Raw genomic sequence first — 14,380 nt, forward strand, 5'->3', positions numbered from 1 at the left:
AAAGTCAAGAGCGGAAGAGGCAGGAACAGAATGAGGTGGTGGGAAGGGTGTGTGTAACTCTTTGTGTCCACACAGTATAGAAAACCTGACTAACGAAATCCAAGTGGCAGCGTTTAGGTTCTCAGAAACACTTCAAGGTGACTAACCGTGTGTGTGCTAGGACAATTTATTTTCTCCTAAGTAGAAATAGACAGTAATAGGCAAGGAATAGAACATTTTCTGTGGGGTCAAAGACAAAACAAAAACAAAAAGCCAACCTGGCAGAATGGAGAGGAAAGTGTTGCAGTCTGATCTTACCTTGACCCCAAGCACCTGATAGCCTCGCACCTACACAGAGGCACAGCCAGGATAGATGTGATGCAAACCCCCGACTACTGTTTGCCATAAAAAGTTAGGTCATGATGAACGTTTCCAGGGTTGCCGTCCCACACACTTTCTCGCTTTCACCAAGTTTCACCAGTTCTAAGTTCCATTTATGATTGGCTCACGATTCTCTCTTCACACTGTGCTATTGCACTAGTTTCCCACGTGTCTTCCCTGCGAACCCCAGGGAACGCTGCTAACCAGAAGCTCATCATCAAAGAGGTGAGCTCCCTCTGTGCACATCACCAGGGACAACAAAGCATTTCTAACTTTTCAAAAGAAAAGAGAACACATCTGCAGCATTGAAATAATACGGTATTCAAATCTAGAACCTAAAAATAGTATTTCCAAAGCTAATTCTATTTGTCTTTCTACATGAGATATACAGGGAAATTATTTCCATCAGGAAGAAGAAAAGTGAAAGAGTAAATATATTTTTTTTTAATATTTATCTCTGAGACAGAGAGAGAGAGAGAGAGAGAGAGAGAGAGAGAGAGAATGGTGGCAGGTGCAGAGAGAGAGGGAGACAGAGGATCCGAGGCGGGCTCTGTGCAGAGCCTGACATGGGGCTTGAACTCACAAACCATGAGATCATGATCTGAGCCCAAGTCAGACCCTCAACCAACTGAGCCACCCAGGTGCCCCGAAAAAATACTTTTTAAAAACATAAGTGGGTTGTTTTTATCAGCTAAACTCCTAATTTGCTGGGGAATGATAGGTCATAAAGACTTCCCATTTTTCTTTTTTTTTTTAATTTTTTTTTAACGGTTATTTATTTTTGAGACAGAGAGAGACAGAGTATGAATGGGGGAGGGTCAGAGAGAGAGGGAGACACAGAATCTGAAACAGGCTCCAGGCTCTGAGCGGTCAGCCCAGAGCCCGACACGGGGCTCGAAGTCACGGACCGCGAGATCATGACCTGAGCTGAAGTCAGATGCTTAACTGACTGAGCCACCCAGGCGCCCCAAGACTTCCCATTTTTCTGCTGGTAGCACCTGGCTGCCTAAAATGTGAACAGATAGCCACCACACAAAACAGGGGTCCCACCTTAACATAAACATTCTGCAAGTTTGAATCTGGCATCCTTTCCCTGTTCCAAGGCTCAGTGTCAGGTTTACACAAATCCCCATACCTCATGAGAACCGTCAAAAGTTAAGATTTTCTCTTCTGGTCTGTGAGTGTAAAGCTGTAGGATTATTTCACTCTTAGTTTACAAGTTCCCATTAGTCGCTGCTAATTCCAGATTTCAGACTTTCATTTGTAAAGACTCTGATTTGGTGGGCTAGTGTCCCATGAAAAGGAGGTATTTGCAGAATGACCTCCAAAGGCCAAAGCCACCATAAGACCGAAGAAAAAGGCTGCCAAGTCCAGCTTGACAAGAAATGGTTTATTGAAGGGACTTAGGGACAGACGCGTATCTTGGGAAGCTGCAAGATAAGCAGAGGTTCACAACCCCACCTCCTGTAAAACTGCTTTTTACAGCCCTAGTGGCTGGGGGAATCACCCAGAAGGAAATGTTTAAGCATCGTGGTCCCATCTCCAGAGCATATCAAGGATGTTTTGCCCCAAGGATGTACTTTAAGGTGTGACTGTACAAAAAAAAGTGTGTGTGTGTGTGTGTGTGTGTGTGTGTATTGGCGGGGGGGGGGGGGGGGAACTCTGTTCCAGAAGTCTTCGGGTCACACACAGGTCCTCAAGGCAGATCGGTTCAAGATGCCGTTAGGTTCTCACAGCTCGAGCTGAGGGTGTTTGTGAAGAGGTTCTCCAGGCAATTATACAGGCCAGGTCTGAGAACAAGTGACCTGAAAGCATTCTGAAAACTATAGGTTTCTAGCCCTAAGTAAGTTATAAAGAACACTGCATATTACGATGAGTACAGAAAAAGATCAGAGCAGATATACTACGCTTTGAGAAGAATATTGTACATACAGGTTTAAGAATGACTCCCGATGTAAAAGATGATGATTTTGAAGGAAAAGATGATGCTAGAAAGGCATGTGTGCACCTCTCTTGTTGTCAGATAGTTGACTGAATGCTGACGAAAACAATACCAAGCTAGACGCCATTTTAGTGCCTATTTCTTTTGTTGTTGTTGTTGTTTATTTTTGAGAGAGAGAAAGAGAGAGCAAGCAGGCGAGGGGTAGCAAGAGAGGGAGACACTGAATCCGAAGCAGGCTCCAGGCTGTGAGCTGTCAGCAGAGAGCCCGACGTGGGGTTCGAACTCACGAACTGTGAGATGATGACCTGAGCCACAGTCAGATGCTCATCCGAGATACCCAGGTGCTCCATGGCCTGTTTCTAAGTGCCATCACCAACCTCTACACATGAGATTCGTAACACCACAGTATCAATCAAGTGCCAGAAAACATGTTCAGAACAAATTATCATACTAGATATCAGTAGCTAAAAGATCAGAGATTTTTCTGGAGAAAAAACTTCACACGCTAAGAACTCCATCAGAGGGGGGAAAGGAAAAGAAAAAGAAAAAAAAATTAACACAGTTGCTCATCAGAAGACTGCCCAATATTTTCGAATACATGCAAAAATCAACTTTATTATTAACAGCATTGTTTCCTCTTCCAGTCAGTAGGGAGCATTATGTAAAACTGATAATCGGTGATAAGAGACCCATCACTGTAAGGTAATGAAAGTGAATCAGGACTAATCATGCTGTGATTCATTGTTAGGTTGTTCTTAGGGTCTAAAAACTTGGGTATTCTAATTACTGTAAGTATCCAAACACCCATTAGTCCTTTTGGCCTCAATATGTCACTATGGAAATTAATCCCCAAAGTTGCAATGTCTTGAAACACTGAGCAGAAATCCAAGTATCACTTAAAATTTAAACATACAGAAAATACACACACACACACACACACACACACACATTCATGTTCAGGGCATATACAAAGCTTAGATTAAAAGATCATCAAAAACGTTTCTGATGTAGAAACCGCAAGTGCTAATTCAGCGCACGTTTATTTTTGCGCTTCTCTTACACACAGAAGGTAGGATACACCAGGCACGTGAGATGAGGACGGTGCGTGATCTCTTCAGCCTTTGTTTCTTTCTTCTTTCAACAGAGATGTTGACAGACGAGAAGGATTAGATGCAGTCTACTTTTTCTTCACTCGGCTGAGTTTTTAGAGAATTATAAACCATGAAACTAAACTGAGTAAAGGTTGCAAGTTTACCGCAAGCGGCACCTGGGGCCAAGAAGAGAGAAAGTTATCCGGGTAAACAGAACGCTCGTGAGTACGGCCAATACACACGTAGCTTCCTCGCCTTGCCGGTGGCGGTGGTGAACCCAATGTGAACAGAGCCACGCAGAAGCATGCTTTGTGCACGGACTAGCTGGCGGTCCGTGAGAGAAGGCCATCTCTTTGAACCTCAGAATACAGGCTGATCTGGGACTCTAGGCACGCACGCGGTCATTGCTACCACTACTTTGTTTTCATATCCTTTTCTTGGCAAAAAATAATTTTTTTTAGGCAAGGGCTTCACATTTTATTTCCCTAGCCACTAGGACGTGACCATGATCCATTCCTAATCCTCCCCTCCCCTTTCTCCCTGCTCTTTCCTACTTTCCTACTCCCACGCAAAGCGAGACGAGCTCTTTGTTAAGACACTCTGTGTCTAATCCAGTTAGCCTCACTGACGCGGTTCCCTGCTGCCCTACCAGCCACACACCCCTATGGCAATAGGGGGCTTCTTCCCCGCCACCCCCCCCCCCCCCCGCAAACACCTTGCAGGGGCCTCTTCTAATGCCAATAATTTAAGGAACGAGTCAATTTTAAATTCATCTACCATTATATAATTGTCATTTTTACATCTTGTTAAATCCAACTCTGAGCCTTCTACGGTTTCTTTCTTAACACCGAATCAATCAAACCGACTTACTTTAAATGTAAAGCCTTCTCCCGCGCCCCCCCATAACATCTATTGACTTTGGTATCTCAGCACTTAAAAAAGAATAAGGAATTCCTCAAACAAGTTTTTCAAATACAGAACTGTGGGAAGGAAAAGATCAAAGAACAATAATAAGCAGCCTAACCTAATAAGTTATATTGATCAGTAAGCTGTATCTCTTCCCCATCTGAAAATGCACTAATGAGAAGCAGCAGTGGTTGATCTTGAAACACTTTGAAACGCTGATAGGCTCATATAGAAAGTTAATGAAGCAAAGGACATGCCTCAAATGCTGTGCAACAATAATTCTGCCAACTTCTTTGGTTTACTAATTAGTAATACATTTTGTATCTTGGAGCCCCAAGAAGGTCTAAATGACTGAGACATTAATATAATGAATGGAAAAGAAGCAGGGAAGATAATTTGTCCCTATCGACCTCGAATTAATAAAAGCATCTGACTAGAGTTAGCCCATCTCAGCATGTACTAGAGCTGAAGCTAAACCTGACGTAGGACCAATGTCAAAGATAAGAATTAAGAGCCAAAGAGTAGGTCATAACCACTAGTAGTCAACCAAAGGGGGGGTTTAGGTATATTTAAGGACTCTGGGGGTCTTGACGGATCAACAATTAACATTTACCTGGTGCCTGCCCAATACGGTCCCTGTTTCCATTGTATTGCAGCAAAAATACACCAGAGTATTTTTTAGCGTATGTTTGCAACAACATTTACAAGTTCACACAAATACGAATTCCACATAAAACTTACCATAACTTCCGGTCACGTTGGCACATATCACAGCCCCAAAGAAGTTTGGAAAATACTTCTGAATTCTTGAAACCACTTTCCGGCAAGCTACGGTCGGATCTTCTCCTCCTCTCATATACTCTACAGCCTGGTAGCTGGTTTAAACAGAGGCGAAACTTAAGCATCACAGAACAAAGTCCAAGGGTGTTAACGCGAAGTTAAGACACCTAAAACCATCCGAGCTGTCACATGTGTGATGAAATACATACAGAGAAGTTGGTAGCACCTGTGAAAGCATCAACACGAAAGGAAGTAAACCTTGACCCCATGTCTGTCTTTTCAGCTAATCTGTCCCTCAATTTCAGATGAGGACTATTATCTTCGGCTCTGGCTGAGTAACTGCTACCCAGTAACAACAGCCAGAAGTGATAAAAAAAAAAAAAAAAAAAAAAGAAAAGAAGAGAGGTTCTATTTAAACAGGAAACGGGGCTACAATCAGTGGGGGAAGTACTGGGCATGTGCAAAACATCCAGTCGTAATGATCATCTTTCAGTAATTAATTGCACACCGTGACTGACTTCCCCGCTTTTATCGCCAATTATCACCCTTCCTTTACTCAGTGGCCTTGCATAAATTATTTAAATGCATCATAAGTGTTCTCATCTGTGAAGTAAAGCAAGAAATATTCTATTTCAGAGGACAATGATTACTTAATTTAAATTATCATCAAAAATGATAGGTGGAGAGTGTGGAGGTAGGATTTCCAAGCAGGGCTGGTACCCACAAAATCAGACTGCGTGGCACAAACCATCACTTTCTGTCTGACAGACAACATCTCCCCTAAGGATCTCCAAGGGTCAGAGACGTGAGGACTCACACTTGGTAGAAAGCGCATCAGGATGTCCCCATCCCCAGTGGCCGCGGCTGCTCCTGCGGTATCATCGGCATAGGCACCAGCTCCAGGTATCGGTGAATCTCCGACTCGACTGTGTGAGGGCACAGCACAGTGATTTAGGACAGGAGACCAAGAGTGAATCCACACACTGTTTATGGGAGGTTTTCCACAATGGGGGATGTTTCTAATTCGCCACTCAGGGTCGTTTTAAGTAATTCTTCATCAGAACACACAGATCAAAGATTTCATTAGTTTTTCAGCTAGGTTTCCATAAACGAATTATGTAAGAATTGGATACCAGTTGGTTATATATCAGGACGGCACAGATTTACAGTGACTGTTCAATATTACTATCCTTTATCATCAGATTTCTGGATTATCTCAATAGGTTCAAACTGGTTTTCCTCACCTATAATCTACTCCTGCTTTCTATCTGATGTGCCAAAATTTTACCAAGGTTTTTCCTTGTAATAAACCTTCAGTGTTTTTCTGCTATTTTAAAACAAAATCCAGAAATCTTTAAAGTGACTCAGGACTCTCTGAAATCTGGCTCCGGTCCTCCTCCCAGGTACCCGACATTCATGCTATTTCTCTCCCCTCCAGGGGGAGCCCTGAACTCGAGCGTGTACTACTCAAGCTCCCTTCCCCTCCTGAGGCTCAGGCTCAGTCCCCAGAATCTCTCTGCTGGTCTCCCCAACTGCTGCCCGGCTTACTCAGGCACCACTCCCTCCCTGAGCTCCGCATCGCTAGCTGTGACGCCCACTCCTGTGGCACTTGGCACGTACTAATTTATTTTCGTTCACATTTACTTATCTCAGCTGTGAGGGTAGGGTTGTGCTTTATGTTTTGCATCTCCCATTAGCACCTTGCACATATTGGTTTACACTCAATACATATTTGCGAGATCTGTTCTTTTCGAAACACTAACCCATGTATTTTGAATTTTATACCATTTGTAGAGGTACCAGCAGCAGTACGCCCCATCTTATGGACTACAACCATGCCTAGAAGTTAAAAAAAAAAAATCATTGCATCACTCTGAGGTTTTACCTCAAGTATAAAGAAATAATTGAACTGTTGGTAATATAAATATCCTCATTCATTAATTTCAGGTAGAAGAAAATAGGAAGCTCAGGAATACTGAAACTTATACTGGCTGTGTCATTTGTACTGTTTCAGAACCCAGTGTCAGCATCATTTGGTAGACTTTCCATATCCTTACTCTTCAAGTTACTCAGTTACCTTTCAAAGGTAATTCCAAAAAAAATCACTGATATAGAATAAGGGAAATTTTCAACATTATAGCTCAGATATGGCAAACAACATAAAATTATTAAAGAACTAACTACACATCAAATAGGGGCACCTGACTGGCTCAGTCGGAAGAACATGTGACTCTTGATCCAAAGGTCCTGATTTCGAGCCCCATGTTGGGTAAAGAGATTACTTAAGTAAATGAATAAATAAAAACTACAAAAAAAACCCACCAAATATCAAATAAAGATTTAAATATCTACAAGTGGATAATCACTAGATTTTAGGAGCCCTGTATAGAAGTAATTTACCAAAATGTAATAGATGTGATGAAAGAATGTGTGTGCACGCTTATTTAGCAGTTAAAACAGTTTAAAATCACCATCTGGCACTGTAAATAGGGGATAAAGAGTTAAGAACTACAGGAAGGCAATTAAAAATGGCCAAACTTTGGGGCACCTTAGGGGCTCGTCAGGTAAGCCTCCAACTCTTGATTTCAGCTCAGGTCATGAGCCCAGGGTCGTGGGATCGAGACCTGCATTGGGCTCCGAGCTGAGTGTGGGGCCTGCTTAAATTCTTTTTTTTTTTTTTTTTTAAATTCTTTATCTCTATCCCTCTGCCTCCTCCCCAGCTCTCTCTCTCTAAAGTAAAATTTAAAAAAAAAATGGCTGAAACTTTAACCATAAAAGTTATATAAAAGGCAATTACCAATTGTATCATGACTGTAATTATCTCCTGTTTCTTTATAGGTAGGGACCATCTTGCTTTAAGATACTAGGTGGTTTGTAAGGTCCACAGTATTTTGAAGCACTCTGGCACAACATTCTGCAAACAAGATTTAAGTTTTATTTTTTAGGAAAGTTCATTTTAGAAATTGGCAAGCAGTTCCATACAATGACTAAACATGAGCAAGAAACCAAAAGGATGTCTGGTAACAGAAAGCTATGAATTAAAAACCAAAGATTAGCTGAGTCTTATGTGAACAGATAGATATAATTCTATTTACTACCTAGTCTTATCTCAGAATTACATAACGTAGAATAATAGACATCTATGTCTGGAAGCGATCCCTGATTTTTCTCTCTCTATGGCTAAAGTTCTCAGCACAGTGGCAGATACAAATGAAGATTTTTTTTTTTTTTATTAGATCTTAATCCTCAAAGGAATCAGGTACACAGCCCTACCTTTACATTTCAGAATCTGTTCCCTGGCCAATGAAGAATTCTGAGATTTAAAGGAAAATCTATTTTAAAAACCTTATTTCTGGGGCTCCCGGCAGCTCAGACGGTTAATTAAGCATCTGACTCTGATTCCAGCTTCGGTCACGATCTCAGGGTCGTGAGATCAAGCCCTGCATCCAGCTCCATGCTGATAGTGTGGAGCTTGCTTAGGGTTCTCTCTCTCTTTCTCTCTCTCAAATAAATAAATTAAACTTTAAATAAAAAAAAAACCCAAATGCTTCTTTATTTCAAAGCTACGTTGTGTGAACATATTCTAAGTTGTAGATTCCTCTGTGGATCACAAGACACAAGAAAATCATCCAAATCCATTAATTTAGGTTGTATTGTGGATTAGTATTTGCTCAAGAAACCTACTACCTATGTCTTCCTCATTAGCACACTTAGTGCCTCCCCTGACCTGGTTTTATCCATTTGCCGCATTTATTTATTTATTTATTTATTTATTTATTTATTTATTTATTTGATTTTTTTTTTTTTCAACGTTTATTTATTTTTGGGACAGAGAGAGACAGAGCATGAACGGGGGAGGGGCAGAGAGAGAGGGAGACACAGAATCGGAAACAGGCTCCAGGCTCTGAGCCATCAGCCCAGAGCCCGACGCGGGGCGCGAACTCACGGACCGCGAGATCGTGACCTGGCCGAAGTCGGTCGCTTAACCGACTTCGCCCACCCAGGCGCCCCATTTGCCGCTTTTAGATGCTAACTAAGCCCAGAGACTCCTGAGTTACTCAACGTAATTAGGATTTGGGGGAAGAAACAGATGAGACCAAGGCAGTCCACAGAAGGGTTCTGGATGGCAAACAGAACCTGATTTATGCTCAAAGTCCCAGTGATTTAAGGATAAATTATCCCGGCAAGTAACACACTAGACACCAAATAGTATAGATCCAGTCAAATAAGGGTAAGATAAGGGGTATACTCCACATAGACAAAATGTAAGACATATTCTAGATGAATGATTTCCAAACTGATTTTTTTTTAGACTTGGAACCTTCTGTCACAAGGAAATACAAGCAGAGCAGGTCTGACTGAGGACACCCCCCTCTTCCTGCGGCACACCCGTCAGTTTGAAAGCTACTGCAAGGAACCAGGAGTTTTCCACCAGAGATGTGCATGAGAAGCAGCTAAGGACGTTCATGAACATCCATGCCCAGAGAGTCACCTTCAGTCATTGTTTCTAAAGTGCAGCCACGGTGATAACCAGCACCTTAGGCAACAGAGGGCAGACAGGATGTCACTGAGTATTTTCTAATGATCTGCTTGTAAGAATTATGTCTACATACCCTCCAGTAATTGGCTGGCAATTCCGAGCAAGCCAATCTGAATGAAGGGCTCGGGAAGTATTGGTAGATAAATCCTCACTGATAAAGCCCATACTCTCAGCAACTTGGTGGCTGGAGATTAGGAAGAGAAGGAAATGTACATTAGTTAAGCACGGTTTTCTAAACAAAACACATGTACGTGGAGTGTTCTCAGGTAGCGGTCTCTTAAGTGGGTATACCATCCTGGGTCGCACAAAGACTTTCAGAGCAATATTCAGACGGGAACGGTGTTAAGGCAGTTTCAACTGATCTTTTTGAGACCCTGGAGTGCGTATGGTGACAGCTCTCTGTTCCACCCCCTTCACGATCCCCCTTCCTGTACATCACAAAAGGGAAAGCACCCTGCTCACCGACACAGAATCTTACTGTTCTAACCAGGGCGCCATACCCAGTGTTGAGACCCCACACAAGGGGCCAACTGGATTCTATGCATGAGTACAAACAGCCTTTTTGTTTGTCAGGCAGTTTTAATTCTGGATTTCGGCACAATTGAAGGACGCCTACTGGAGTTATTAGCTAATACAACATTAAAAACCGGATTTTGGGGGGCACCTGAGTGGTTCAGTCAGTTAAGCATCTGACTTTGGCTCAGGTCATGATCTCACAGTCCATGAGTTCGAGCCCCATGTCCAGCTCTGTGCTGACAGCTCAGGGCTGGAGCCTGCTTCGGATTCTGTGTCTCCTCTCTCTCTGACCCTCCCTCCCCTCCTCAAAATAAACATTAAAAAAATATATTAAAAAAGTATTTTGGGGGTGCCTGGGTGGCTCAGTTGGTTAAGCATCTGACTCTTGATTTCAGCTCAAGTCATGATCTCACAGTGCATGAGTTTGAGCCCCACGTCGGCACTGTGCTGACAGCGTGGAACCTCTTTGGATTCTGTCTCCCTTTCTCTCTGCCCCTCCCCTACTTGCTCTCTATATCTCATCAAATAAATAAAAATAAACTTAAAAAAATGTTTAAAAAATTTTTAAGTATATTTGATTATAGATCATGGTATGATTTTTGGCATATAACTTGGAACACGTTCAAGCAAGGGACAAAAATACGCTGTGCCCATCTTTTGATGTTAATAATGCTCTGCGCTCTGTGCAACTAGTTCAGGAGGAGAAATGATGTTGACTTATATTTCCATCCAGCAATTATCTCCCCATAGATAATGAACTAATTTTTAAAACCCTATTTTACAGATGAAGAAAGTGTGAATTTAGAAGTAACTTATCTGATGGTAAATAGATGTTAAGCAAACAGCTAGAATTTGACCTTGCGTTGGCTTTTATCTACTATTTTATATTTTCACAGTGAGGACTATAGACAAAGGACTAGATAAAGTTCCAGTGTAGCTAAAATATACCTGACTCTCCCACTAGAAGGTGTGTGCTGTATGTTCCAGAACTTTCCGTGCACACCAATAGCGTTTTTAATTCGTCTGAGACCTCCCACTGCTCCTACGTTCATTGTAGTGCTGCAAGAAAAGAAGCACAGTAAGATTTATTAAAGTACTTTCTCAGGTTCACAGATAAAAACTACATTGATTTACTCCAAGCAACAGCTTTGTAGGATAAACTCCACTGTCTTAACGTAAAGATGATACCGCATCCATGAAATGCATACAAATTCCCATGATCAGATAAATTAAGGAACAAATACCAAATCACCTACAGCACACTCCAACAGCACCACAATTCAAAGTTCCCTCCTAGCTTTTTTGTTGTTGTTACTTTTGAGATAGTGGACGCGGGGGAGGGGCAGAGAGCGAGGGGGACAGAGGATCCAAAGCGGGATCTGCACTGACAGCCCCAACCCCATGTGGGGCTAGAACTCACAAAATGCAAGATTATGACCTGAGCCAAAGGAGACACTCAAACATGACTGAGCCGCTCAGGTGCGCCCCCCCCCCACCCCGGCCCCGACTTTTAACATGGCTTCTAAAGAGTTTTAAGGCTCAGGTCATGCAAACCACACCGTACATAGAAGTCAGTTAAGTGATGTTTACCACATCTAGAGACGTATTTCTGTAGTGTGGGATTCTATGTGTTCTAAGGAGACTACTGCATCCATGTGAAATTTCTATATTCTAATGACTTTCTCTTAACTGTGTTTGGAAAGCGGGGGGTACATAAGCTAGGGGTTCTGACATGATGAAACTTACATATTCGTCGTCTTGCTCTCAGTAGAAGCAAGTAGATCAGTAGAGACTGATCAGTGTGACTCAACATGGGTGAAGATTTCTTACCCGTCCATGATCATGGCATCTAGTGTGGTCTCTCCAAGTTCATCAGGACTCCCTCCAAAGCCCACGGTACCGTCACACTGTTCCCTCTCACACACAGCACAGCCCTGCTCAACTGCATCCAAGGGAGAGCCTCCAGATGCTAACGTCCTCCACGCTGTTAATCAAATCCCAGGAGTGCTGGTTTATATATTGATTTTTTTTTCCAATGCCAAATGCAACAAACCAGAAATGTTTTGAGCACTCATCTAAAAAAATATTTTCATGTCTACCCTTAAACAGAATTTTACTTTATTAAGTAAATGAGTGATAAATTGTATAATGCAACTATTTACTGTGAAGAATTTAAACACTTGATGTAAAGTGAGGGTTTTTTATTTTTTACCTACTAATATTTCTATGCTGTGTAAGGAATGTCTTCTCTCCTTCAATTTTATAATTGAAGCCACTAAAAGGCAGTTAAATTGAAAGTTCATTAAATCACGGGCTTATAAATTTCTTCTGTATCATGAGATTATTAAAAATATACACAACGAGGACTTTTATTAAGGTAACATCAATCATGGCAAGTCTCAATAACCACTTCCTAACAGCAAATAATTACAATGTGGGCTTCACAGCGTTTAATCCATTTAATCTGCACAATAGCTTTTCAGGTAAGTACTGTACAATTAGTCTCCTCATTTTAAGTCGGAGCAAACAGACCCAGACAGGTTAAGGAATTTGTTCAAGGTCACACAACTTGAACAGGATTCGAAAGCCATTTGGGCACTGCTTTGTTCTCTGGAGCCCCGTACCTTGGCAAGGGGTGGGGGAGATCTTTGGTGGTCAATGTCTTACTAATAAAAACAGAACTCTTTGAAGGGAAGGCGCTACTATGGGTCATTTTTAAGCATTAACTACTGGACCCACAGAATTGGAAAGTGTATTTCAAGAAGTTCCCCTTTCACTACAGAGAACCTTTATATGTCCCCTGCGCTGGCCACTGCACTTTTTCTCTCATCATGGCTTCAAGGCCGGGAATTTCTTTCTCACAGCCTGTTTCCGCCTTTTCTGAATCAATGCACTGCCTCTAACACCCAAACTTATGTCCGCCAAGGCTCTGGAGCCACTTCTGCCCCAGTGAGTTGTACCAGCAGCCTCAGACGGGGGGAAAGGAGTCGGAAATTACTCTTGGGTAGTAGGTCTTGGAATGAATGAGGCAAACATATGCATCCAATGAATAAATGACAAGTTCATGGCAGGGACAGGTTGATGAAAGCACAGTAGATAGGCACCTCACGCAGACTGGGCATTAAGAGCATAAATCGCGAAAAGAGGTGATAGCTTAGTGGTTCTCCATCTTAGCTGCAATCAAAATCACTTAGAAAGCTTAAAGGAAACAAAACAATTGTCTTGTTGCCAGCAGTTAAATCAAAATCTCAGGAGGTAGGGCTCAGGCACGGGAAGTTCCACAGATGATTTTAATGGCCAACCATGATTTGAAACTCTACGGCAGGTGGCAAATACAGAAATGTCAGCACAGAACACCAGGAAGTAAATGTAAAAAGGGTCTGTATTGGAAATTAATAGCCGTTTGCAAAGCTGCACTTGAGCTCATGGTATGGGGAGATCGAGGGGCTAGAAAGGTGAAGTAGAAACAGTAGACAAGAGACAGCCCCCCCCCCCTCCCCGTGACAGCAGTATGGACTGTCAGGCAAGACCGCGTAGGCGCCCGTGGAGGAGTCCCAGCAGAAAGGCCCTAACTGCTGCGGGTCAGGCAGCAGCAGGGCGGAAAGCATGGGGGCGCGGGACTGAACAGAGGCGGAATGCGAAGTGAGGACGTAAAAAGCGGCCGCGGGCAGGGAGGACTCCGTAAGGGTCCAGTGCAAGAGGCGCAGCGGTGCAGGAGGTGCAGGAAGGCCCGGAGGTGAGGCTCCGGTCCCCGCCCAGGGGTCAGCCCGCCGGCCGCAGCCCCCGCCCCCGGCCGCCGCCGCGCACCTGCTTCGGTCGCGTTCCTAAAGGGCCAAGTGTTGAGGACCAGGGGCAGAGGGCTGGAGCTGCGCGCGAGGCCTGGGCCGAGCAGGAGCGGCACTAGAAGCAGAAGAAGGCTCCACTTCCGCGCCATGGCCGCGCGCCCGGCGGAGAGAGGCCAGGCGGCCGCTGAGCCCGCGGGGCCGCGCTCGCGGAACTCGTGATCGGCCGCGCCCCGCCTCCCGCCTCCCGCCGCCGGGCTCGGCGGCTCCCTCGGGGGCGCGGTCAGGGCTCTCTCTGGTCTCGCGATATTGGCCGCCGCGGGACCGCCGAAGCCGCGGAAGTCGCGGCACCCCCAGGTTCCTGGCCTCGGGGCGCTGTGGCTCGGTGCTCGGGGACCCTCCAGGTCCCCCGGGGTTTGTGTTTTCTTCGAGTTGACCGAATGATTGCCGTCCCCGTTGGTAA

The 14,380-nt window shown here is 43.7% G+C and overlaps 1 protein-coding gene across 1 annotated transcript; it reads right to left on the reverse strand.

Moving 5' to 3' along the window:
• Positions 1–2,889: 2,889 nt before the first annotated feature.
• AGA (aspartylglucosaminidase) lies at positions 2,890–14,107 on the reverse strand. The gene is given in 13 exon segments (XM_030312087.1): positions 2,890–3,569; positions 5,041–5,176; positions 5,900–6,005; positions 6,843–6,918; positions 7,877–7,925; positions 7,927–7,993; positions 9,693–9,795; positions 10,377–10,385; positions 11,084–11,101; positions 11,104–11,136; positions 11,139–11,194; positions 11,966–12,119; positions 13,943–14,107. Coding segments are annotated over 13 exon segments (1,035 nt in total). The 5' UTR covers positions 14,070–14,107; the 3' UTR covers positions 2,890–3,468.
• Between the last annotated feature and the right edge of the window lie 273 nt (positions 14,108–14,380).

Source organism: Lynx canadensis, chromosome B1, assembly GCF_007474595.2.
Source record: "Lynx canadensis isolate LIC74 chromosome B1, mLynCan4.pri.v2, whole genome shotgun sequence".
In the NCBI taxonomy this organism is placed as follows: Eukaryota; Metazoa; Chordata; class Mammalia; order Carnivora; family Felidae; genus Lynx; species Lynx canadensis.